We start from the raw sequence: 27,511 nt of genomic DNA, 5'->3' as shown, positions 1-27,511 counted from the left end.
GGTGAGCAGTGCATTAACACCCAGGGATACTTCCCTTTGCTTCACCATGGGAGCAGCCATCCTGTTTGGGATGCCCGACATGCTCCAGGCTGCTGCAAGGGTGGCATTAGCAGTCCACACAGCAACCCACAAACCAAAGGCTGCAGTGGAGATGTGCCCTAAAGGTGCATGTTACACCTGCTACAGTGATTGCAGCAGTTTAGAGGTTAGGAAATTAGGAAAATGATTTTCATTGTGCCTGGCTTGTGTCCTCATCCCTCTCCCTTTATCACCTCTGAGAGTAGGATCAAGACACCATGACAGTTTGAAAACTATCAGACACGTTTTTGGTATGATGGAACCTGGTATGTCTGGGTTTTGTGAGGATGATGAAGGATCCATTCAGGAGGGAAGAGGGTTTTAAGCTGGAGCAGATCCCTGATCCAATACACCACATAGCCACTGATGGGGCAAGGCCAGGCAGAAAAATCATAGGGGTGACAACCCTCACACTGTGGATCCAAAGCAATGTGGAGGAGTCTGTACACATGGAAGGGAGGGTGGTATCAGGCAGGAACTGCCAGGTGAGGCCCCAGGAAGTTAAGGCTGCTGAGCCTCAAATCAGAGCTCCACCATCTTTCCTGTGCTCCCCATGGCAGCAGAAACCTGCCCGTAGCATTGGGAATGTTGCTGATCCCAGAGGGGCTGTGGCTCTGCAGGAGCTCTGGCAAGGGCTGCCTGCCCACCTTATCCTGCCCCTGGGCAGCTGGGCTACCACAGACCCATGGTGGGGCTTAGAAAAATAAACTGTAAATCTGTAACCAGTGGGACTGGCCGACTCAGGAAAGCACCAGGAGCTGAGAGATTAGACACGTCATTAGCAAGAGCCCTGTTCTTTGCCTGCAAACCCCAGTACTTCAAGCCTAGAGTACCTCCTGTTTTGCAGGCAGGTGATAAGCTCAGTGCTCCATAAATCCCTGAAGGAGCATTGCTGAGACTGTGCCCCATGGCATCATTGCACAGCAGAAGGAATCATTGCTGCTCCCTCTGCTTTGTTATCCCACAGTCCCACCAAGAATCCTTCTTACACAGCTCCTGTGAAGGGGCTGCACAGAAAATTAGTTCTTCAGATATCTGCTACCTTCTCCCTGTGCAAATATCAGGCTGTTGATTGACCAGGGAAGGATAAAAATATTTACAGACAAGGTGAGGGTGGGAGCTCTGCCACACATTGAGCCTGTGGCTGCAGCTGAGCAGCAAACAGAGCTGCGAGGGTACCTGTGGCCTGTGCCTGCAGCACAGACAGACCTGGCAAACCCCAGATTCAGCAACAAATATTCTCTTCTTGGGCTGATTTCAGAGCATTTGGTTTAAAGCTGGGGTGCCGATCTGAATACAACTGAAGTGGGAAAACAATCCCATGAACATGCCAAACAACCACAGGCCCTAGTGATACATGAGGTTCTCCAGCACAGGAGCCTCACCTCAACACCCCCCATCAGGCATTGGGGCCACAAGGAGCCTGCTGCCCAGCAGGAAAGGCTGGCACCATTGAAAGAAAGATGAGCAGCCACAGGAACCACACCACCACCTCTCAGACACCACCAAATGCCCCAAAGACCCTCCTTTAGTTTAGTCTTTTCCTTGTCCAGGTAGTCCTGGAGCTTGAATATTCCCCTGTCCTCACACAGATCAGCTGGGACAAACCAGCCTCCCACTGGATCAAAGTAAGGAGGAGGCAGTTTCTGAGTTGGCTGGGAGTTGGAACCATGACTGTTAGGATAGTCCCTGGTGTGGCTTCAGCCCATGCCAAGGAGCTTCATTCTGCAGGCATCCAAGATTTGGGAAGACAGCACGGGTCAGCCAGCACTTCCATCAGCAGCAGGGACTTAGCTACCCTGTTCTGGAGGTAATTTAATAACACACAGGCTTGGCCAGACCTGACCAAAGGAGCCCACCCTTACATACCTTTAACTTCCTTCTAGCAGTGTAGCCCCCTGCATGCTCCTTTCCTTATTCAGAGACCTAAGAAAAAGCACCCTAGGGTGGGGGACTCTCTTGCATTCCAGTTTTTGCAGGCACATTTATGGATTCCTCTTTGATCTGACCTTTGCTGCCATCCAAAGCATGAGGCCATTTTCCCAGGGTTTCTCCTTCTCCTGAGGCTGGAAAGCAAGTTGCACTTGCCAGGGAAGCACAGCCTGCTTTTGATGCTTAACAGGGAGAGTTTCACTCAGCCTTGCCTCAGTGAAAGAGCATATTCCTCCCAAATTTACAGCAGGACCTTATAGGATGGAAACACACTCATTAAAAAACCCCTCTCCTACCTGCTGCAATGTCCTTGTCACAGCTCATCACCCTCCACTTTCTGCTGTTCATTCCCCAGCCTAGTGCTATGCTACAAGAAGCACCTCACTGAAACATGCCAAGTTATTTTTCCAATCCCCATCCTTACTGGCTCCAGGAAATCAGCCGTGATATTGCTTTCATGTATCAGATTTCTGGGCTCAATCATGGACCGCAAAAACACCCATATGAAAGGAACACACCCTGCACAGCCCAGCCAGGAGGCACAGGAGGCCTAATGGAGTGGCCAGGCAGGGATACAAGGAATGGTGGAGCCCACAGGTCAGGTTCAGGGCAGAGCAAAGGTCTTCTTTACCCTCTCCTTCCAGCAGGCAAACAGCTTGTCCTCCATGGGGGAATCGAGCTGCTGGCACGTGGACACTCCTCATCAGCAAACACGACAGTCACGGATGTGGAGGGATACACCTCTCTGTGTTTGGATGAGAACACTGAAGACACACATTATTCCTGCAGGCAGGGATTCCTTGATTTACTCCAGCATTGAGGGTGACACCGTGTCTCCCCTCCATTTCCCCCCCTTCAATGTGTACTTGCTCACTGCAGCATTACAACTTGTTCCTTTAAGCATTCCTACAATTCCAGGCCAAGGGGATGGACCCATTTTCTCTGGTCCAGCTCTGCAGAGCAAAGAGCCCCAAAGGTTCAGAGGGCTCAGGAAGCACCTGCTTCTGGGATGACCATTTAGAGCTGGGATGGGGACTCCTGTGCACGAGGTGTTACACAAACACTACCAAAGGTCCTGTCTTGAGCAGCTTTGCAGCTGAGAACGCTGAGAAACAGCTTTCTGTAAAGCCAGTGGACCCATGATGTATCCATGCTCTGCAGTGCGTCCAGGCTGACATTCTAGGGACAGAAAATGCCTCTTCCATAGAGCTCAGCAGGATTCAACCTGCTCCTGAACCCACTGTGCAGCCCAGGGCATTGACTGACTCGCTGACCAATTCCCCATGGCATGCCCTGGGCAAAGCAGCTCGAACACGTGTCCATCCGACACAGCATCTTCCTCATCTGCTTCGGACAGCGAGGCAAACCATGTCTGAGCACTGAAAAGTCACAGGACTGTGCCACTGGTACGTGCTGCAGCTGGGGGATACTGCCACACCTCTGGCCAAAGTAGTGAGGAATCAGGACCCCATCATGTGGCTCTCCCTTTGCAACCCCCTGGGGGACAGACACCTCCCCACCTGTCCCCCACTTTTTTTGTCACATTTTTGCAGAGCTGCAGGACAGCCACTTAAACAAGGATTGTGTAATTTCAGCCCAGAGCTCAGTCACTCACCCAGAAAACAAGTCTCCTTCCAGGGCTGCCTTATCTTGTGGCTTTGGTAGGCACAGGATATGCACACACTAGCATAGAGGGGCAGGCAGAGGACAAGAGGTACACTCAGAGCTCCCATTTCCCCCTCTCTGTTGTGCTTTTAAAAGAAATGGTCCCTTTTTATACCTCCAGCAGTGTCTCGAGAAGTGCTCTACCTGTCCAGCCCACAGGGGAGCTGCCAGAAGACCCCAGATCCATTGTTCCCGGAGCAAGGAATGGAGCTGGGGCTATTTGCTGAGCCTGCTCCCCAAGCCACACTTGCAGGCCCCTTCTTATCTGCACCACCCACTCTGGAGCAGGTTACTGAACACCAAGCAGGAATATTCAACAGCACAATGCCAACATGCCATAACGAGATTCCTACATCCTTCCTGCCATGGCTGAACTCAGGGGAGGAAAGAGGGCAGGAAGCTGTCACCACCTCCATCTTTCCCCAAAGCAATCCATCTCTCACCAGCCATCAGTCAGCAGCATCCTCCTGGTGTCCTTGCTCCTTTTTTAGCTGCTCAGTAACCAAATAGAGCCAGGTGGTTTATTTGCAAAGATTTCTCCACTGAGACACAGGGATGCCTGTCTCCCACAGAGCACTCCCTGTTTGCATTGTACTTCCCCCTGCTTGTTGTGTGCACCAAGGAAGCTTTGGCAGTTTAAGCCTTGTGTCCTTGCACACCACATGGCTTTTATGATTAACCAGCTTCTGTAGACCAAATTATCCTGCCTGAGGAAAGCTTTTCAGCCAAGCATCCTGTTTCTCCCTCCAGAGCACATCCTCCAGTCTGCCATTTCACTCAAGCACACAAAAATTATGTGCACAGTCCCAAGGAGAGCAAATAAATTTTGCTTTTCCCCTCTTCCACTCAAGCGAAGGCCGAGCCATGCACAGCACCCAGGTGCCACATTACCTTTGGCACTTGGTTTCCTGCAGCCCAAAGGATTTTCTAAGTCATCCTCTCCAGAGCCCCTCAAAGTACCTGACAAAAAGAGATGGTGTGTGTATCCAAAATGCACAAGATGGACAGATACACAACCACCCAGCACTGGTTCCGTTGGCATTGCCTCCTGCCTTTCTCCTGCAGAACACCAAGCTCTTGATGTCCTTTTTGCCAATCTGTGCCACAAAGGAAGAAGATGCTGTCCTGAGGTCTAATGTGAGAGATTTGTTTACTCCTGAGCCTTTCTTTTAACAAAAGGATGGCCTGGTCCTCAAGAAAATTAAAAGAACAGGCTCCATGCAACACACAGTTTCCAGAATGGTTGTCATTGACAACCAAATTGAAGATGAGCAAGACCATCTCTGTTTTCATTTATTGCCTTTGATTCCTCCTTTTGCACACGGAGAAGGGACAGGCAGGGGTTTTCTTCTTCACATTGTCTTGTTGACATCAGCGAGTGGTTTCCATGTCACCTTGCACATTTTGCAGGCCAAAGGACTAGAAACACTCTGAGAATCAGGTAGCCCTAAAGAAACCCAGCCAGGCCCTACACCAATGGGCCAAACTGTGCCAGTCCAGCCCCAGAATGCCGTGCCCAGGGTTAAGTAGGCTTCCTGCTACAGGTGGATGTGAAGCTTAAAAAGCCCAGCCTCATGTCAGGGAAGAGGAACCACATCCCAGCAAGGTGAAGACACCTAAAACACACAGGATTCCCAGCTGTGGATGGGAAAATAAAGCAGCACAGAGGGTGGGACTCAACTTGTGCAAATATACCTAGGGAGGGCTGGTGGTGGAAAGGAGGAGGTGGCACTTTGTGGTCAGTCATAAAAGGAAGACATGGATCAGGTGGCTTCATGTTGACTGCAGACAGACGTCAGAACCTGCTATATTCAGGGCTGGGCAAACACAGCCAGGGAGCCCTGCTGGTGTAAATCAGTCTTGTGTTGACGCGAGTCAACACAGCCAGGCCAGGTGACGTCAGAAGACTCTCCCAACGTGAGAAGAAGCAGAGCAAGAGGGTCCTTCGAACAAAAGCTGGGCTGTGGCAAGGCTGGGAACAGCTGCAAGGGAAATCCTGGAGCAGCTTCAGAAAGGATACAGGAGTTCTGGGATTTTGACACTGTTCCCATCACACTGGGTGCCAAAGGTACCTTAAATTCACCCACAATGTTGCTATGAGCAGTTCCAAGAGGGATCCCCAGAGAACTTGCTGCTGATTTAACACATCATGTTGAAAGCAGTGACTGGTGTACGATGAGAAGTTGAGGGGCACAGCTCCCTTTCCTCTCCAGCCAGGACACCTCCCAGAACACCATGGTCTACTTGCACGAATATCCTCTGAAGCCTTGAAACAAGTCCAGCTTCATGAGCATCAGCTCAAAAACTTGGCCCAGAAAACATTGCCAAGCAAAGGCTAAAGCTCACCAAGTCAGGCATGGCCTTCTCTTTTTGTGTTCAAAACACAACTTGGGACTGCAATGGTGTGGGCAGAAAGGACAGCAGTGGGACAGAACCAGACCTGAACTAAACAACTGACAAACCTGTCTCTGGAAGAAGGGAAATTCCTGATCCAGTGGTGATCAGTATCTACAGGTGATCAATAATTACTGGTGTACCATCAGTGGTAACCTGCTCATCTGGCCTCTGAAGCAGTCCACAGGGAAGAATGACAAGCCTGGTGATGGGTTAGGTATTCATGGGTTAGCAGCATCCAGGCAGCTCAGCCTTTGTACAGCTTGATGATGTTAATTAACAGTGATGGCTTGACAAAGTTAGTTAACCCACCACAGATGTCTGGTCTCAGCTCCTGAGGGAACTGGATCCTCCCACAAAGCTGGGAAAGATGGCACCAACATGTCCCGAAAGATCTGCCTCGAGTCTCACCTCTTACCCTTCTCATAAGGACAGGCCAGCTCTAGACATCTGGGTATTTGCAGGAACAGATGGCCCAATCTGCACACATGGCCCAAACTGGTGTTCCCACTGCCAGCAACAGCAGCCAGGATATGTTAAAGATTCCAGGTAGAGAACACAGAGCCAGCACAGCACAGAGGCCTGCTGCTCCAAGAGGTCTGAGGCAAGAAAAGGCAGAGAGGGAAGGTAGAGGGAAACAGGAATGAGAGGAGCTGCTGAGTTAAACAGAGAGGCATACACTGAAAGTTTGCTAAGTATCTTACTTCCAAGTGAAAATCCCTCCTGCTTCTCACATTAATCAGGGCACTTAAAACTAGTCCTAACCAGCTGCTCTCACTTCCTTTGTCCAGCTCTTCTTAAACGCACAAGCAGCCCACTAAGAAACAGAGCAAATATGTGCAAAGACTTGCAGACAAAAACAGAGACCTTTGGAAAACACTCCGTAGAAGCAAGCACCCCTCTCCCAGCACAGAGGCAGCTGTGCTTTACAGTAGGACAGTTTCCAATGTTTTCTTTCTCTGTGCAGACGAGGGATTTCCTGTCCTCCATGGCAACCACTTTGCATTTACTGAAGGAGGCTGTGCCAATAATCTCCAGAGCAGAATGAAAAATTTTAAAGTGGCACTGCCTGTTAGCTCCTGGCTATAACTTGCTGATGTTTTCCATATCCATGGTCCCAATGAACTCTGCCACCCTGCTTAAAAAGGTTTGCCAGTGCAGGTAAATCTCCAGTGCTGCACTGCCCATGCACTGTATCTCCAGTGCTGCACTGGGGACTCAAGTCTTTCTGAAGAAGTCACCAACCACCACCACCTTCCAGCAAGAGCTGTCTGTGCACCTTCCAAAGGACAAGGTTTCTGCTTTTTCCAACAAGGCACAGCTCCCAGTTCAAAGACAGTCCCTGTCATGAAGACAGCCCTGGACTTTGATGGCCCAGGTCTTCCTGTTACAGGTTTAGAAGTAATCTTGCCACTCTTTCCTGGAAGGGAAGTGCTGGTCCAACAGTTCCAAAACACAGCTGAGCCAAACTAAGCTCCAGCAAGGTGTCCTTCACCATCCCCTCTGAGCTGCCCTTGCACAGGTCTGTGTGCTTCTCAGCTCCAGGGACCCAGATTCAGTGCACCGACTCGGCAAAAAGCCTTTGTTTTGTTTTGGCCCACCCCATGCCATTTTAGTGAGTTACATCAGCTTGGCCTGAGGCCACACGAACATCAGGATCAGCCCAAGGGATGCAAGAGGAACAAAACAGGAGGGGAAGTGAGGCCATCCTCTTTCAGTGGCAGTGAGCTCATGATGAAACTACATCCATTGCTGTCTCAAATTTTACTGTACTGGAACATTTCTCATTAACCTTTTATGCTTAAAGAGGTTTTCTTTAGCAAGGCCTTCAAGGACGAGCAGTTCAAGAAAGAGCTGGAAGCTCCTGACTAAATTATACTAAACCTGAGATATTTTTGGGCTGAGCCACAGGTGCAATCTAAACCTCTGCTGTTTCAAAGTCGGGCTTTGTTCCTTCTACTTTTTTCTTTTAAAATCCCTTAGCAAGGAAGCAGAACAAACTTGATCCTAACTAAACCAGATTTAATAAAGCAGGACATTGTTTTCAAAGCAGGCAGTAGACTAACATTAAACAGGAACCTTAAAGTTCTTTTTTACTCCTGTTTTATATCAGTGACTCAGACCCTCAGGGGCATTGTCCCCACACAGAACAGGAAAGTTTTTGAATAACAGCAAAGCAACATTAAACACAAGGAACAAAAAGGGAATGAGAATCCCTTAAGTGATAGGGAAGACTTCTACAGTCTTACCTAAAAGAGGTTAAGGTGCTGCAAGCATTAAGTGCACACAATCCACTGCTCTCTAGCTTTGAGTGCTGACAAGAAGCCAAAGCACCAGCACAGGAGCTCTCACAATGCATTTCTACCTGCCCAGGACTCCAGCAGCCTCTCTTGCAAAAAGTGACCTTGCAATTCTATTGCCAAGGAAAACAGACCCACAGAAGAGAGCACTAAAAGTCACTTAAACTGACTGAAATGTTTCACTGCACTGGAGCAAAGGCAGAACAGTGACATTGGCAGTTGCCACATCTGCACAGAAGAGCAGCAAACCACAGCCAAGGGACAGCCAAACTCAAAACCACCAGCACTCATCTGACTGCTTCCAAGAGCAGCTGATCAAGACAGCAGGAGCCCTGGAGTGGAATTTCAGATTCAATTTAAGTTCCTGGCTCTGTCAAAAACTTCCCATGGAACCACAGGCAAGTCCCCTTTTCTGCACACTACCTGAATTCCCTGTCCTGTAAAACAGGCACCATTCCTGCTGGTCTGTTTAAGTTGTGAAGCACTCCTAGCACAGATTATTTTTAGCATGCAAGCATGAAAACCCATTTGAGCTGGACTCTGATCTCAGCTGGGCCTTCTCATGGCTTTGTAATATTAAAAGCAAACAAAAAGCAAGGCTAAGCCCACACCAGAGCTCAGCCACCGGGCAGCATTTTGATAGCAGATGAAACACAGTTTTTGGTAAACAGTGAGCTGCAGGTCCAAAGCTGAAGCCAGGCAACAATCCGAGGGATTAAATGGATCACCAGTGCCTGCACTCATTCACTGCTGAGCAGTGATCCGCCAATGGACCGACTTCAAATCCATTTCAGATATCACTGTCACCAAGCAATGACGCAGGTGTTTAGGAGGACAAACTGAAATCACTCTTAACTGTGCTCTCAACCACAGCAGCAAGTGCTGGGAGAGCAGGGAAGAACTGAAACTTCCATCTAAGAACAGGAACTCTGCAGAGCTCTCTGCTTCACAGCACAAACAAGCAGCTTCTCCCAATCTGTTGAAAGAGATGGCAAGTCAGAAACTTAATACCTGCTGAGAAAACCTTCCCAAGCCCATGTTTTGAGAAATTCACATTTGCTATCAGAAGTGAAGCACAAGGCAGGGCCTCAGATCAGAGCTCCCCTACAGAGTGTGTAATCCAGAAGAAACAGGATGGAATGGAAAAAAGCAGAATAAATTGGGAGCACATTAAAAGCAAAAAGAAATAAAGAACACTAGTTATATGAATCCCTGATTAAAATAATCATCCCAATAATCATCCCAAGATAATGGGATAATGGCAGATGAATTTCTGCCCCCACTCAGACCAGGGTGTTAGCAGAGCTTCTGGCTTGTAAAGCCAGTCATAGGTGCAGAATCACTGTGGGAAGCACAGAGCCAGCAACAACCACCATAAAGAGTACATGCCCACAGCTCTTCCAGGCTTTATGTATCCCAAAGGCACACAAGATGTTTGCTGTTTTGTTTGCCAGCCTCAGTATCAGTGATGCATCTTCCTAGAATCATGACTACTTGCATACGTCAGAGCAAACCAGTTCCTTCCTGAAGTACATTTTGATCCATTCCCTTTCTATGGCTACAAATCCATGTTATTGCAGCACCTGGAATCACAGCTGTGTACAAGAGGACACGTTTTTGGGCCTCTCTTATGGCACCAGGTTGGTTCCCATCTGCAGTATTTCTACAGCTGGATGTTTAACAAACCATAGTAAACTTGACCAAACAGTAGATTTTCCTCTGCCCTCATTCAAATAGAGGAGAACAACCTACATGTGCAGTGTGTGGCTTTTCACAGCAGTTACCATCACGGTGATAAGGCCTGTGCCTGCTCTCAAAAGCCAATTTTTAACTCATGAACTAGAGGAACAAGCTCATAAAGCTAAAGTTAACCCACTTTACAGATGGGATCAGTAAATGTACATTAGTCAATCCTTGTTTGGGACATCTATGAAACTCTGCTCTCATCCTCCCCAAATTAGATCCCAGCAATATTTCTAAAAAACTTATTTTCATATTGATGATAACCTGCCTTATCACACTGATTTGCCCAAGCTGATCTTCATTCTGCTAAGGCTTTATTCAAGGCCCTGCTGTAAGAAAAACCAGGTCCAGTGATGTAGCACGTGTTAAAGGAATATTTCTGTCCTTCCTTATGAGCAGGCTGCCTACATACACAGCTAATTTCTCTCATGTATCAACATCTGTCCAGATACCAAGTAAGAAACTGGGGAATGCAGCAGCCTTTTCAGGACTTCATCTCAACTCAGCCTGAGGGGAAACGTGGGAGGAGGTTAGAGCCTGCCACCCACTGGCCTCCAGAGGCGTGAGCTGTGCTCTGGCTTATTTTCCAAGTCACCACGTTGAAGCTGACTGCGATGCACTCTGCTGGCAGCAGCTGACACACAGCAGCTTCCTCCAGAGCAACAGTGGCATTGGCAGAGACTGCTTTACAGCTTTCTTGCAGTTATTGTAAATTAACTGTAACTAAAATAACTGCAGCATCAGTCTAAAGCCATAATTACAGCCACTCGAAGAGTTTTGCATACTTTCAATCTGTTCACATTAGTATCTTGACTGGGATTAAGGTATGTCAAGAATTTAGAGTGCCAACCACACAAGAACAAAGATCTTGTGGAAAAGCTCTAAAAGGGTATTTGAAACAGAAAAAGGGTCTCTCACTCAGCTTCGAACACACAGCGACAGGCAGTGCATGAAATCTACCATAGTCTGGAGTTGGGACATGAAGTGTTGCTTGCCATGGGCAAAAACAACTGCACCCTTTCTCTGGAGAAAGCCAAAGCTTTGCCAGTCCAGTTTGGGACTACTAATGACCCCAGGACAAGTGGCAAGGAGCTTAAATCTGTCCAGAAAGGATCACTGTCACCTATCAGCTACATAGAGGCCACATGTGCACAACGGGCTTATGACAAGCAACCACAGGTTGTTCCTGTCAAACAAAGGAAAAAGGAATTCAGACATTTTTCAGCTACTCTGCTGCAGGTGTGGCTGGCAAAAGCTGCTCAGTTTTCATGGGGAAGGAAAAGCAGTAGGTCATAGGAAAGTAAACCCATAGAAACTGCCACTGAGCTGCCTATTCTCAGAGCTTCTCTGGTTGAAGCTGCTTCAGGCAGTCTGCCCAGAGCACAGCCACAGAGCCTACTTTGAGCATGATTAGAAGTTTAGTCACATGAAATTAAGCAAGGCTGAGACATTCATCTTACCCAAAAAGCTGCCTTTAGGAGGATCTGACTCACTGACCTGTATCCATATGTGCCCACTGATAGCAAACTGTCCAGTGATGGCCCTGGGGTTTATGGGCTGAGCCACCTCAGCTGTGGCAGTGTGAGCCCAGCCAGCCATGCAAAGTTTCAGGAGGTTTATACCTCACAGAAGATTGTCCAGGCCTATGCTTCCAGAAGCCCTGAAGATTTAAACAGCCTCTTGTTGCTAGTAGGAGGTGTAAAATTACTTTATAATGCTGTGTGTGCAGCATAGTGGAAGAAAAAGTTGCAGACAGCCATGCAAACAGCAAAATGACTTGAAGTCCACGCATTTCATTTCAACACCCATTCCAAGAACAATCCTCTTGAGCCAAATATTTCTCTCTACTGCTCTGAAGAGCTCCAGGTAATGAGTAATTCATGATAGTTCTGTGTCTGAAGCCTCTTTGTCACTTTACATCCCACACAAATTCTTGCCATACAACAGCCCATTGTGTCAGACATCTTTATTTGCTGTGTTGCCCAAGTGTACAAATAGTGAATGTAGTTATAGAAATTCAAAATATATTGTAGTATAAATCTGTCTGGGAAGTGGAATGCTAAGATATTCACTTTATAAAATTATTACCCTTAAGTCACTCTCACTTGCACGTTTTAAATATATCAGGGTCATGAAGAGACAGATTATGATCCTGCAAAAAAGGAGTTCTCAGTAAACTTTTTCTGCTAGATGAAGTCAGTCAACAGCAAATTAATTTCTTACATTTGACTCATTTTGAGTTATCAGCCAACAGGATGTTAGCTACATCCAGACAATTCATACACAATTCAGCTCCCATTTATACCAATAAAGTCAATGTATCACTACCAACATTTTTAAGTATTAGTGAAACAATCTCAGTGACAATATTTATTTTAAGATAATGAAGTCAAGCCAGTAAGTTGCCCCTGGCCATTGAGTGCAACTGATGCTTTTGTCACATTTTCAGAGTAAGACTCCTCAGTTCTTGAACAAGTCAATACAGCTCTGCAGGAGAGACACATTGTTCTGCAAAGGAAGAGAATTAGTTTCAGATGACGATGACTGATAATTCAAATCCTGCCTTTCACAACAAAGCAGCTTCCCAAATAGTGGGTCCATCACAGGATTTTGTAGCCTATGCCAATGCTAAAGATCTCCTACTGCAAAGACAAACACTCACTTGGTAAAGAACCAAAACCAGATCATACAGTCTGCCTCTTCCTGCAGGCCTGCAACCATGACTCAGTTTGTGGTAAGGAGAAGGGCAGGAGACAACAGGAAGCTTTTAAAGAGGGCCAAACTGAGCAGTGTTGTCAAGGCCTTTGTGTCACATTCCAGTTCAGCACTGAAGCAGCTGCCTGTGGTAAAGTCCAGTATTCTCAGGGAGTGGGACATTAGACTTCCCTTCTTCAAAAGGAGCTGAGGATGTACAGTTACTGCTTTGTTCTCTACACTAAGTTAACAGACCCTTCAAGTCTGCCTAGCAAAGCTTGGCAGAGGCTGCTACAAAGCCAGTGTCCCCTCTGCTGACAAGCCAAGCGACAAGGATTGACAGCCTGATCACAAACTGCAGGATGTGCTCTTGTCACAGCACTCAGGAGCACTGGAAGCAGCAGCTGCCTCTAGACACAGTCGGGGTCAAGCCCCACAGATGAGGCTGCCTGATGGGAAGTCAGGTGACCCAGCAAATCCTCCCAGTTACACAATACTCACTTCTCTCAACCCATGCCTGTTAAATTCCAGAGAACACACCTTTGCATGTTTTATTTCCAGTTCTGCCATTTCAATTAAATTTTTGCGGAATGCTGCTATTCTCTTCTGTTTGAAGCTCATCAGTTCTGTAGAGAAGGAAAAAAACAAAGATAAGAGAGAGATACAAAGTGTGACAAGTTTCAGTAATGTCCTTATGTTTCAGGAGTTGTACAGCTCAAATTACAGTATTTTTTCAAAAAAAAAGGTTCAAGAGTTAGTCTTGCTGTTTCTAGACAGAGATGCAGTCATCACATGACAGCCTGAGACAGAAAAGCTTCGTAGGAAGACAGCTGGAATAAAACAGAAAAAGCCACACAAACTCTGTGAGAATACAGAACATTTAAAAGCCAGATACACTAAAGGAGCAGCATGTATACCGTGCAAGCATGTTTCCTCTGCTTTATATTGTCCAAATATATATACACACACACACATACACTTCTACTAAGAACCAGTGTTTGAAACTCTGTATAAGGCACTCAGCTGCACTGGGACAGAGCAAACGCCTGTTTGCACAGTTCTGACTGAGATAATTAGTTACCTTCTACCACCTAAGTAGTTACATTCACATGGAGGCTGAGTTCAGTCCAGAAAGCAAATACTAGGAATAAGGTTGGTGTAGTACTGACACTGCTCTTCTACAGAGAATTGTTTTTAAAAATGTTTAGCTGCATTAGTTTTACAGGCACCTATACTGTCCTTGGGATGTCCAGGCTATTTGTTCAGGAGCCTTCAGTAGCTGAAGGTCAGATGGAGACCTCGACTGCATTAAGCTCTCCTTTAAGCGTAAGTACAGCAAAGCCTGTTTTACCTTGTTTTGCAGATTCTGAAATCTTTTCAAACTTCTGACAGCACTCCTGTTGATGTGCCTCAGCCAGCTTGACGTCCTTGCTCTTTAGTCTGGCTTTGTCTAGAGCTTTGTTCGAGTTCTCATAGTCGACTAGAGCCCTGGTTCGTCTGTACAAAAGATCCTGAATAGACAAATAGCACAGCAGAGCCTTAGCAGGACTACTTCCCAAACTGAGGTTACAACTACCTTAGCAGCAGGAGGTTTCACTTCTTCCAGCACCAGATTCTGCTTTTTCCAACAAGCTATTACAGCCTGCTCTTGGCATAGCAATAGGAGCCTTTCACAGTGCAGCACTGCATTTTCAGGACAGCCACTTACACCTTAGTGAAGGAAGTCTAAGAGCTGCTATAGGCATAATTTCTTCCCTTAAAGTAAGAAGGGTCCACCTTAAAGCTGTAAGGTGGATCTCTCCACTAAGGAGGAAAAGCACTTTCTGAATTCCCTCAGTCTACTTCCAGCAGACATTTAATTCATTGGAGATCTGACAGTTTGACTGAAGCACTGCACTAACCTAAACAGAAGTAGTACAAGTCTCTGAGCCAATCCCTTTCTAATCTAGCAGGAATATAGTTGTGGTGTCTAAATAACAGTACATCACACTGAGGGAGGCTGTAGTGGATGTTCTAGGGCACCTGACATCACTGGTAGGACTCTAGATGAAGAGGCCCTGTAGGTTATACCTAGATACCTTTTTTCAGCACAGTCACCACCCTGTCAAATCAAGAGATTAGAAGAGTTGCCAGCAAGGCTTTTGCAGTCACATCAATCTACCAAAACCCTCTTGGAAGTCCAGGCTCCAATAACCCTCACAAGTTACCACATATTTGTGCTAAGGTACTCTAAAAATCCTGAAGTCAATCCCAACTACTAATTATTCATCATTGATTTTATTGGCAAGTCCATGAGTACTCAGGCAGGGGACAGGGAAGAAACTGCTGCAGACTTAAATTCAGTTTGCTCTAACTTACAGAAATTTAAAGAGTTCTTCCACTTTACATGCCAAAGAAAAATTGGTCCAAGGTCTTCTCTAAGTGGCTGGGCTCCAGCTAGCTAATATATAGCTTCTATATTCTGCTGTGGTTTAAGAGTATCAGGTTTCTTACACAAAACAAGGGTCCACTTTCCTGTCTTCTTAAAGCACAAGGAACACCATGAGTGAGTCATGCTGCCCATAACAAAACTAAGCTTCAAAAAGAAAACTGTTCTCACCTTAGCAGCTTCTATATTGAGCATGTAGTACCTCAACAGTTCAGAGAGCTTTAAGTCTTCATCAGATGAAACTCTACTCTCTACCTTCTGCAAATGGAAAAAAAAAAAATCAGATAGTTGGTGTGTAACAGAACAGCAACACCCAGAGTCAGAGATTCTTCTCCCCCACACCCACCCCCAGCAAAGATTCTCTTACCCTGAGTTTCTCAAAGAGCTCTGCAACTTTCAACAAGTACCTAGTGAGAGAAAAAAAAAATGCATAAGTAAGTTTGAGATACTTCTTAGTCTGATAAATGCCAGGATCATCTGGCAGGAAAACAGAAAGCCAAAGGCTGGAGTTTACTCCTGTATACAGATCCAAACTCAAAATAAATAAACTACAAATCCAGGGCTCAAAATAAATTCATTTAGGCAAAGACCTGGAAAAAAGGTTCAATGTGCTAGATTCCGGCCTACCAGAGAAGTACAGCTTAGCAGCTCAACACCATTTAATGTAACAATGCTGATCTCCAGAACATAAAGGTCTTGTGGAGAATATCCCTGCTGCTATCCAAGAGGGATAAGCTGACTTGTTTGTTCAGCTATACACTCTGTTTTAACAAGGTCTTGGTAAATTGATAGCAAAGTCAAAAAGTGGAAGAAGTCACCTCAGAAAAGGTGACTGGGTTTCCCCAGCTTAAAAATCCCCTACTATTCTGGAAGTGCAAAGGTCCAGAAGATGGTACAGACCTAGCATAAGCTGACCTAGTGCAGTTATATTTAACAGCACAGTAGAACACACATGCATAAACCCTTTCTTCAAGAGTCTCTAGCAGTTTGTGACCTGAAGAGAAGCAAGGAGATTTCTGTTTATAAGTGTTGATGACCAGCACAAGTAACCTCTAGGACACAACAGGCAAGAGATCAACTAGTTCAGAGTTAGGTGCAATTGATAACATCAGGTCTGCCACAGCAGGAGTACCAGAGGAAGGAAAGTTTTAATGCCACTTGCTTGTAATTCAAGAAACTCAAACCACCTATGACTCAATCCTCTGGATTTTACAGATGAAACTTGGTATTGCCAGACTCAGGATGTGTTTATGAGCAGTTAGAATTGCTTACTTTTTGATAATTGTAGGCTCTTCTAATGCCAGGCTGTTCAAACAAGCTGAAGTATAAATATAGTCATCTGCAACATCTGCAAGAACAAGACAAGGTTTTCAGGCTGAAATCAGCAAAACTGCATGATCTTTTGAAAGGGCTTTGAAAAGATTCACTTTTATGAGATCTTGTCATCTTATCTGCTTTTGCACATGCATCCTTGATTCTGTTGTAGTAGTTCACAAGAAAAGTCTTCTCTTGCTCAAAAAAATCTTCTACTTCCTGAAAAAGAATATGACCTGTTAAGTCAGGAACTGCAGAATACAACCTCTTCCCTATTTTGGGAAGGGCCAAAGAAACAAACATAACCTGGGCCTGAGCATGAGGCCCACCAGTCCTCATTGAAAAAATGTTCAAGACCAGATGTGAGGCAAGGGTTTGACAAACCAAGCCACCTGCCAAGCTTCTTTCTCACTATGCAGGGAAGATGAAGTTGACACTCAAATACTGATGCAGGTTGTCTGAAGCAGCCAGTAAGTTGGTATGGGACAACCCTCAGGACTCCCAGCTGCTGGAAATTTATTTCCTAAGCCTGCTGCAACACTCTAGCTAAGGGCTAAGCAGTTTACAAGGTTGTTTCTCATCCACACCAAACATGATACATATTGTAATGTTTCATGACACTGTGGATAGAACAACAAGCTTATTGGGAAGTGTTGCCGTGGCAACATGATAAAAGCTGGAGCAAGACCAGTTACAGGAGTCTTTAGTATTTGATCTTGTCTAGATAAGCAGAAACCCATCAATCACGTCTATTCAGAGCTCCAAAGCAGACAAAATCCACACGCCCATTTCCTGAAGCTATAATTTCTTCCTCTCCACCAGTATCAGGTATTAAAGCAACTCTTCTGCATCCAGAAACTTTGTTAAATTATAAATTTAACAGCCTAAAGCTCCAGTGTCTTATTTCTATAGAAGTCAAAATTAATACAGGCTCCTCCCCTCAAGTTGGGAGAGCACTAACAAGGCAGGTTAATGTCAGTAGCTGAGCCTCATGCACAGCAAGCCTGAAGCAGACAGGGGTAACTTCCTTGGAGCAGGAAGCAAGAAACAATCAAGATTAGGGTAAGAGACAAAGCAACAACCTTACCTTGACTCCAGAGAAGAGGACCTCATCAGCACTCTTTACTACACTTTTTAAAAAGCCACCAAACATCTCTTTAGTGTTTTTCCTCCGAACACTCAGCTGTAATAGAGAGGCCAAATCAGATTTAAAGTTATACCCAGAGAGGAAAAAACAGTGACTGTTTTGTCACTTGCAAGGTAGTAACATCCTTTATATCTAGCACGTGTCAGAGCAGGTTCATTTCCAAGCCCTCCATAACACCCATATAAAAATGTAACATGTAACAAGTGGCTTGGCTACAAGTAGTTCAACTACTCTGTGCCACAGATTTTTCTTATTTCCAGAAACAGTTCAATTTCTCCTTGCATATCTTGGATCAGCATCTATCACTCAATTAGGTGTGACAAAACACATGCAGGACTGACTTTAATACACCTCCATTCCTCCATTTCAGGATCATGCAACACAGCACAGGTACACCTGAGTCATACATGCTCCCAAGATAAAGACATGCAAAGGTGGCTTCCTGAGAAATTTGACAGACTTAGAAACACTGAGATTTATAACAGAAAAGTCTGAAGGTCAGGCTTTCATCCTTCAGTCATCTCATAGAAATACTTGCAAAATCTACTTGCTGATGCTGCAAAGATTCACAGAACATTCTGACTGTGCCCAGCAAAAACAAGAACACTCCTAACAGTTTACCTCACTTGGAAAAGGAAACAAGGAAAAAAGTCTTACATCCTGGTCATACTCCAGGAAAACATGGAAATTGCGATCTTTGCTGAGCACAGGATGAGAAGCAATCCGCTGCAGGAAGATCTCATGTGATGAGACAGTCTTCTTGAAGACAGCGAGGTATTCACTGCAAGGAAACAACAGACTGAGATCCTCCCTTGTACTGCTTTCTTCAATATACAAAGAACTGCTTTAAGTTTATCCCATGAAAATATTCAACTGCAGGCTTCTGAAATAGCCAGCTCGTGATAGTGAAGCTACTTCCAATCTCTTTAGCTAGGAAGTTTTCCAGCTTGAAAGCTGGAAAAGCTGGGCAACTCCTCAGCTCCAGGATTTTCAAGACACCCTTCAAAACAAGGGTTTTGAACTCAAGATCATTTATCACCAAATGAGGCTGCTCTCCCAGGAGGCTTCTCTAAATGCAGCTTTTGGCAGTAGACCCATTTTACTTACGCTTCCAGCTCTTGCTTCATTTTGGCAAACTCTTCTTTTGTCATAGACACTTCTCCTTCCCCCAGCTTCTGCATCTTCTCTCTGGGACCATCAAAGTCAGGCTTTGAAGGTGCTGGAGGTATCTAGGCAAGGAATTGGTTAGTCATGGATATTAGCAAATAAAGTCTTCCAAGATTACTTCTAGCCTTCTCTGGAAGAAGGCTCTTTTGCCTGGTCATGGGAAAGTGTGGTAAAGAGTGCATGACCCAGGAATTCTAGAGGCACATTGACATTTTTGTGTTATCCCTGTCCCACAAGGAAAACCAACCCGGAGAAACAGTTTCTGTAATCCACCCCACAGCCAGCCACCTCCTAAGGAATCATGATAGGAAGGAAAGACCACATTTAATAGATTATTTCAGTGTGCCATCTTCAGGCAGATATTAATACCACCGCAGAGTCAAGGACTCTCAAAGCATCTTTTGCTGCTCTAAGCTATATGGAACATGGACATAAATGCCATACCGCTCAAGATGTTTAGGGAATTAAGGCAACAGGAGGCATAGGGAACACCCAAGTCACAAAACACCAGTAACACTGGTAAAACATATTTCATGCCCTTATTAGTAGGCACTTTAGATTGCTAAAGTTTTTCAGCTAGAATCACAGTCTTCAGGAAGTACTTACAATGAGTCCTGCATACTCTTCAGTTTCAGTGAGCGTATCATGTAACCACACAAAGTCTTCATGCTGCCTTGTAACTGAAAACTCAGGGCTTTGAAAAGCTGGCAGTGTAGTCTGGAAGAGAATATATAGAAGCCCCACTGTTTTATAAATCAGTGCTTTTAGAAACATTTCTGTCCATTTCCAAAGGAAGCTATTCTGCTTAGTAAGAGCCTTGCCCACTCCCTTTTAGCTGAGCTGGCACTTATTCAACAGTACCACTAAGGAGACCGTTGGAAAAAAAAGTACTGTTTTAATGCAGTTTGTTTTGTGACATTTCACAGTAGCTCATTTCCTACCCCCCAGCCTTCTGGCATCTAGCTAGGATTTCTTAGCAAAGCCAACCTAACCGTCAGCTACTTGTCTCTGTTTAGAGTGTTCAAATCCTAGGAAATCTGAAGTTTCTGTATATATATATACACACACATCCTCAGGCCACCTTTAAGTGGAAAATCTCCATCTAATTAGATTTTCTTCATTGCCAAGCCCATCTTTGCAGGTATGTGTACTGCAAATACATCTGTTACTTGCACAGCCTCTTTTTGCCTGTGACCTTACCTTAGTGTGCACAGTGAACTTCACTCTGTCCTTTTCACTTAGGGCATCGGGGATATCAATTTGGAGAGAAGGATCAACATTCAGGTCTACAGATACAGACCTCAGCTGCAAGAGAATTCACAGAATAATCCTTGATCAAGCATCAAGTAGGTTTAGTGAAGCTCATTGATCACCAGTCATGAACAAGAACCACACTGCACTATACCCCTGCCTTCAGGTACATCCCATATGACCAGAATTGCTTTCCCAGTGCTTCAAAGAGCCTTAAACTGAGCCAGCATCTTCCTTTGGGGGCTTATTTCTTCATTCATTCCAAGAGCCTAGACCCAGAACATCATTTCAAGCATACTTAAACTTTTAAAGAGCAGTGGAATAGCTTTCTCAGTTGAAGATCCTCCAGCTTACACATGAAGAGTGTCTTCTGAGAGGCCCTCCCTTGAGTGCTGCAGCCCAGCAAATCATTGCTCTTTTCTGCATAAGGGAGAAACCACCAGAGATCAAGGTCACAACACAGGGAATTTGCTGAAGAGCGACTGTATGAGCCAGGAGGAATGCTGAGGTTATCCTTTGGAGATAATTCTGAAGGCCGCCTCAGAAAAGCAGGCTAGAGAACTGCACCAGAACTGCAATCTCACCACTCTGCAGCACAGACCACACCAGCCAGGAGCTTGCTCCTACTGCTGCTGTGTACACTAAGTTTCAGCATCCAAGCCCACAGGCAAATGGTGCCAGGATCTGAGCAATCCTATCATATCACAGATGGCTAAATGCTGCCTGAAGCCTCTGTAAAGCTGCCTAAGAACTGTTGATGGGCTGCCGCCTGTTGTAAGGTGAAGCTTTGCTTCCAAAAGGCTCTGGAAGCTCCCTCCCCCTAGGCTGGCCATCTGCAGTCCAGACCTGGTATGTGACAAGTCTCTCTGGCTGCCTGCAGAGGACACAGCTGCCAGGACTGGGAGCATTCACCCCTGCCACTGCTCTCCCCTATGGTGAGACTGCCGTGCACAAGTGAGGGATATCCCAACCACTGCACCCTCCAGCCATGATAAAAACACTTCTGTCTGCTGTGTCCTCACTGTTAGCTAGAATTAAAAGGAGATAGGTAACAGATAAAACTTTTTAAGCCTTATGGCTTGCAACATGTTAAGCTTCCTAGAAGATGGGAAGGACAGAAGACTTTTAGCCCATCCTGGGCATTGCCTTGGCAGCAAGCACACTTACAGAGCATGCCCTGGAACACAGTTCCTAGCACTCCCTGGCACTGTTCACATCCAAAAGGACATGGTGGGACTCCAAACTCTACAGGGATTCCAACAGTAATCACTTCCCTCCAGTCACCACTTAGGACATACTGTTATGTTCCCATACAGGCAGGCAATTCTGGTCCTTGCTAGGAAGGCACAGGCCAAACAGAGGTGCATGGTTCAGAGGTCACTGACATGGGTTTGGGCAGAAGCTGCTCCACTCAGGCACTGCAGGAAGGACAGGTAGAAGGCCACCAGTCAGCCATCAGCTTCACTGAGAGCACAGCTCGCTGTTTGTTGCCAAATGAAAGGCAAGTTGGTTGGTGTTTCCCATTTCCCAGCCAGATAACACCACCAGCCAAAGCAGAAAGATGCAGACCCCAGTGTTTTACATCTTGCTTACTTCTATTTGCTGTCCAAACAGGATCAGCAGTGCTAACAATATGAACTGCTGAGTCTGGAAAGTATGATAAGCCAAAGGAAACTGTTTCCTCTCAGCTAAACTAAGGAAAGGATTACACAAATCAGACAGTCCTGAATTTGGGAGCTTTCTTACAAAGTTTTGTGGAGAAAGTAACCCATGATTAGATGCTGTCTGCACACCCCTCCATGCTTAGTAGTTGTCTACAAGAGACAGACAAGCATGAACATAAAGCAGTCCTGCTTGGTCAGGTTAAAGCAGTTAACATGTCACAAGCATGTGTCTCCTGGCACCCTGCACCAACTGCAAGTAGGACCTGGAGCTATATGAAACCAAGGATTGTAAGACCCCTGGTCTGCTGTAGGTCTGTGGAGGTCACTGTGGGCTCCTAACTCCAGGCCAGAGACCTTTAGGATTACACAGTCACGGTTCAGACTAAAAAGGGAATATTCACGCTGTCTGACTTCAGGAGGAGGGAGTGCTTTGTTTCCCGACAAAAAGTGCTGGAGCAGCATTTGTCCCCTGAATGGGAAGCAGGAAGCTCCACTCCTGTCAGCAGAGCTCTATAAAACACTAACTCAGTGAGCACCCACAGCAGGTGTCCCACACCAACCCCTGACCCACACAAGCACCTGCTCTGCAGCACCAATGGCTCCGCACGCAGGACCTTTCGTGCCACCATCTCTGCAACACCCATCCTACAAGCAGGAATGGGGACCAACATGCTTATGGTCACATGAAGGCTGTGCAGAGCAAAGGGATTAAACATCCATCTCCAGACCCCAGGATTGTTCTTTTACCACAGCAGGCATCCAACCCAAGGCTTTCCCAGGTCACCACTCCACCTGAACTCTCTGGCAGCTCCTTCATATCCAGGGGCATTTCTCTGCTAGGATGTCACTGCTTCCTCCCAGGACTCCAGGAAGTAGGGCAAGAGAACTGAAGTTTCCCCATCCAGTCACCAGAAACCAGTCTGTACTCCATACCCTCAAGGGATATAATCCAAGCTCAGCAGCTGGGAAGGGATTATTCCTTACTTGTAGCAGATACCCAAATAGGCACAGAGGACACACAGAGGGGAAACAGCTGGGCTGGGCTGCAAACTGAAACACTCAGCCAAAGCCAGCACAGTACTCTCACCTTCAACTCTCATTTCTCTTTCCCAGAAGCAGCTTCTGGTTAGCCATGACTACAGAAACTGTTGCAGCTTCTCTGACACCTCCCACTTCTAGACTCAAGACTCGTCAGTGACTTTCTTTCAGGATTCCTGGGGTTTCTTGAGGATTCAAGCAAAACTACTCCCTGTTCAGCACAGATACTGTCCACCTGTCCAACTTGGAAATTAGAACAAGACAAAGCAGAGCCCTTCACAATAACATAGATGTCATATTGGTTAACATTTCTAGGTTTCAGGATGAGAAGATTAAAAATAGATATTATGGTACTGATTAGGACACCATGACAAACACCTGATCTAGAAGCCCAGGAAACATCAGAGATTACTACTGTACCCATTCCAGGTAGAATTTTAGAATTTTGCTTTTTTTCCATTTGTTAGAGATGCTGGGGGGGGGGGGGGGGAAAGCTGGATCACTTCAGTACAATGGTGTGATGACCATCAGCTACCCAGACTTCTGCCTGACAGACATTACATTTCTGATCAGGCCTCACCCAAATGCAAACACATCTTGATGCTTGCAGGCACCCAGTGGAAGGAAATGCCCTCAACCACTGAAGTCTCTTAGTTCTGGCGAGAGGCCTGAGCTGCTGCTTTTACAGTTCCACCCTTTGCAGTTTTAGCATCAGCTCTGGATGACTCGGTGTCACTTCTGCATTCTAACAAAAGAATCTGCCAGTGCAAGCAACTGTGTACAACTTCTGACTGCCAGCGAAATACGTATTTGTTCTCAAAGACAGATTAATCCAGGGGTTTTCCACATAGCCAGGCTCTTGGAAGCAGCAAGGAGCCCTTCCACAAGGGCTCACATGTCAAAGCTTTCTGCTTATTGTCAGCTACCTTTTAAAAACCCTCTCCCCTTACTGATCACCTCCCTGCTGTCATTCAAGCAACAGCCCACAAACAAGACTTCAGTAGTAATTACCTCTGCCACTGCCTAGAATCCATTACTTTTTACAGGGCAGGATTTCTAATTAAAGCTGCTTAGGTGCCCTCCGGAGACCACTAAAAGATCATGATGTTTTCTGATGTTATACAGAGCCCTCCATTCCAGAGGGCCTTGTTTCGACACCCAGGAGTTAACCAGCAGAGAATCTGGCCAGCAGATAGCAGCAGCATTAGCTGCTGGAACTACATTTTAGTCACATTCAGCACAAACAGCTTAAGTTTCCTTTTAATCAGGATGCTAAAAGGACACCTGAAAGTGCACTGCAGGCATGCAGCACTACAGAGCCAACAGAGCACATGTGAAGTTTGGATCTTGCAGCCTTTGTGACAGGTTTGCTGTTACCACTCTGACACTGAGCTGAACAGTCCTGAAGTGGTCTGGTTACACACAGCCAGGAAAATTGAACCAGGGCTTACTTATGCTATAGAAAATGCTTCCCCAAATTTGTGACTTTGGACTGGAGAGCTCCAGTGATGCAAAGGTTTAATTATTTTGCTTAAAACACAGATAAAGAGGGAATAACAGCTCAATGTAATCACACTGAAATGGCATTCCTCAGCAAGTGCAGTGCTTGCCAAGGAAGCAGAAGGCCCAGAGCACCTGTTGCCTCTGGCTGTGCAATAAACTGGCCCTCTCCTGCCAGAGGGATCTCTGCAACGATCTCTGCAGAAACCAGCAGGTCACACCCCTCCTGACAGAGGGAAGGACACTATAAACATTCAAGGATGCCATATTCCAAGCAAAAACCTCACGGGCTCACCCTGTACCACCAGCAGCACACAGGACACCTCCACCCAAGCCACAGCTTCTTCCTCAGTTCGAGGAGTCAAGCAGCAGCTTTGGCCATGCAGGGCAAGCCCCCTGTGTGCCTGCAGAGCACAGCCTGGGGCTGAGCACTCCTGGCCCCGCTCAAATGGAAATTGTGCAGCAGCAGCAAACCCCCAGGCCACAATCAGCATCCCCAAAAATGCTTTCCTGACCTCCTACAGTGAGGCCAGAGCCGGTGGCAGGGAGCCTCAGGAATACAGCAGCCTCACCATGCTGGCTTCACCTTCCATTAGCCCAAACTGCTGGGCCAGCATCGTGGAGGCTGCATGTCCTTGAGCGTGTGTTATCCCTATCCAGGAGCTGTCACCTTGCTAGCAGCTCACCTCCCCACTTGATTTCAGGCCCAGCAGCATGCAGAAGCAGGTTTTTTGCTAAGCACAGGCAAGATCCAGTGTGGCCTCATTCCTTCCAGAACATGCAGCAGAATTTGTCCAGCAGAGAATCACCATTTGTGAGCGATAACAGCAAGTCCCAGGCCATGACGCAACATTTTGTCTTCCACTGATTGCTTTGAGAAAGAGGGGCTACAATACATGCTCTCAGGATTTTGATCTAGAACACTTTAACTGCAGACTGAAGCCTTAAAATACCATGAAGTCACTGATATTAAGAAATACCAAGGTATTTACTCAAATAGCTTGGAAGCCCCACTACTCACTTCAAATTCTGAAGTGCCTTTTCCTCCCCCATGACAGATTAAACCTTATTTTCCACTGCACTTCCAATCACCCTTATCCTACCCTCCCTTCCTCTTCCTACATATCCTGATCCTCTCCTGCTTTGCCACCTCAGGGTCAGTTTTTAGTTTATACTTAACAGTGACTCCTATTTAAGTTAATGCCTAATGAAGTTTCCCTTACAGGCACGGGTTTTATCTACTGGTCACACACCAGTCCCATGTTGTTGTTTCTTTGCCTGAACAGGAACAGACAAGATAGGAGCATTTCTATCCTCCCCGGTGCTGCTGGAATCCCAAGACAGCCCTACAACCTAAAACAAGCTAATCTTTGTCCACTGAGCATCAGAGTTTAAAGCTACTCCAGCCCCCACCATGAGAATGCTTTCCCCTCCCCCCGATATTCCTGTCTGAGTTAGAAAGGCACATAAACACTCAAAAGTTACCAATTGCTGCAAGAGAGTTGATGTTTGACCTTCCACTCCACCCCTCACCTGCAGATCCTGCAGGCCTGTAAAGACTCAGTATTCTCCAAAGGCAGACACTTTAACACAAAGAGTTTCACATGCAGCAGAAAAGACTTAAAGCACTGGCCAGCTCACAGCTCAAAGCAAGCTACTAGAAAATGCTTCTTCTACAAACTTCTGCCTGTCCTACTGACTCAGGATTGTTTCAAAACAAGATTCATATGGAAGAGAAGCAGAAAAAATGAAATTATCCAGAAGACGTTAATAAAAGCTGGTGTATTTCTTGCCTCAGCTAATATGCATGCTCCAAAAAGCTGGCGAAAACAGAGACTGAAGAGACTTTCAGCACACCTAACAGCTTAAAACAAAGTCACCTTCCTGCCAGTGAAGCTTAGCCACAGTGCAAAAACCACATGCAGATGTGACAACATGAAAGGCAAATAGGCAACTTGCTGACTCTTCCAGGGCTGCCTTGCCTCCTTTTCAAGGTGTGTTGAGGGTAGTTATTAAACCTTATTAAGAGCAAAAGTTAACCCAGTCAGCTTGTCCAGTAGAAGAGATAATTTCAATCACTGTCTACACTACATAAACATTAATTCACAAAGTTCCTGTTTCAGCATTTTACTTGCATTTCCTCTGAGAAGTTGAGAGTCTTCACATTAGGAAACACCCTGTGCTGCTTCAAAGGGAAGACATGAAGCTCCTTGGCACTTACAGCTTCAACACTTCTCCGGACAAAGGAAACCCAAGCGAGCTGCTGATGTGACAACCACGGGAAAGGGGCACCGCAGGTGAAGTGACAGCTGACAGCCTAATTAACCCAGAGCACACCGCCAGGAAGGCCGGTCACTGACACGCAGGGCAGCTGACCCACTGAGGAAGAGCAAGTTTAACCCCCCCGCAGCACAGTCGCCTACAGCACTTCGCCGGCTGTGCCCAGGGACAGGTCCTGGCGAGCAGGTCCTGCTCCTGCATCACCTGCCAGGCCCAGTTCCCGCAGCTCCAGCGCCCTGGTTATCGCCCTGCTCCTACCTCGGCACAGGAGTGCAACCCGCACTGGCTCACGGCAGCTCCACAGCCCTTCCCTCCTTCCTCCTCCTCCTTCCCACTCCGGCTTTAATCCTCCCCACCCCCCTGTCTTTCCCGGGGCACCTCTCCCTTCAGGCGCTGCTCCCCACGCTCGCCCCGGGCCACCCTGACCCCCCGCCATCAGGAGACGTGGGTGCGCCAAAGGCACGAGGACTAAGGCGACTAATATTTTAAAAACAAACCCTAAACGGAGCAGAAATTAAAAACCTGTCACTGTCCCAGCGCTGCCAGGGGCAGAGGGAGCAGGGAGCTCATTCCCACGCCGCGGGGGCAGCTCGGCTGCGCCCTCACCGCCCGCCCCAGCCAGACCCGGCCCGCCGCCCTCACCTTGTCCTGCGCGTCCCCACGGAGCAGAGCCATATCTCCGGGAGAGGCAACCACCCTCCACCTTTCTCTTTCTCCTCCTCCCCGCCACCTCCTCCCATATAACCCGGGCGGAGCCGCCGCCGCCACACCCCCCGAGGGGCACTCGCCATCTTCGGTGAGGGCAGGGCGCTGTTTGCCTTCATCCAAGATGGCACCACAACGCTTTATATTTTTTTGTCTTGCATTTAAAGATTTGGGTTCTTTTCCTTATAGCCCTTCAAAGAACACCCAAGAA

At 46.6% G+C, this 27,511-nt stretch overlaps 1 protein-coding gene across 1 annotated transcript; it reads right to left on the bottom strand.

The window, feature by feature from the left end:
- Positions 1-12,063: 12,063 nt before the first annotated feature.
- On the bottom strand, positions 12,064-27,340 carry SNX5 (sorting nexin 5). Its single transcript, XM_039569212.1, has 13 exons — positions 27,238-27,340; positions 20,063-20,167; positions 19,469-19,579; positions 18,803-18,924; positions 18,353-18,476; positions 17,636-17,731; positions 16,662-16,767; positions 16,507-16,582; positions 15,602-15,641; positions 15,406-15,492; positions 14,158-14,317; positions 13,347-13,432; positions 12,064-12,620 (listed from the first exon to the last, which is right to left on the bottom strand). Exons 1-13 carry the CDS (start codon positions 27,268-27,270, stop codon positions 12,573-12,575), a joined length of 1,194 nt encoding a protein of 397 aa, XP_039425146.1. The 5' UTR covers positions 27,271-27,340; the 3' UTR covers positions 12,064-12,572.
- Positions 27,341-27,511: the final 171 nt, after the last annotated feature.

Source organism: Corvus cornix, chromosome 3 (assembly GCF_000738735.6).
Source record: "Corvus cornix cornix isolate S_Up_H32 chromosome 3, ASM73873v5, whole genome shotgun sequence".
NCBI lineage: Eukaryota > Metazoa > Chordata > Aves > Passeriformes > Corvidae > Corvus > Corvus cornix.
This window is presented reverse-complemented; position numbering and strand designations above follow the sequence as displayed.

Bases quoted from the DNA above. Each gene is read 5' to 3' on its own strand.
- SNX5 (XM_039569212.1), bottom strand. From the start codon at position 27,270: ATGGCTCTGCTCCGTGGGGACGCGCAGGACAAG. The intron at 16,768-17,635 runs GTAAGGTTGTTG...ATTCTTTTTCAG, and splicing joins TCCTCTTCTCTGGAGTCAAG to GAAGTAGAAGATTTTTTTGA. The intron at 16,583-16,661 runs GTGAATCTTTTC...TTGTTCTTGCAG, and splicing joins GATGACAAGATCTCATAAAA to ATGTTGCAGATGACTATATT.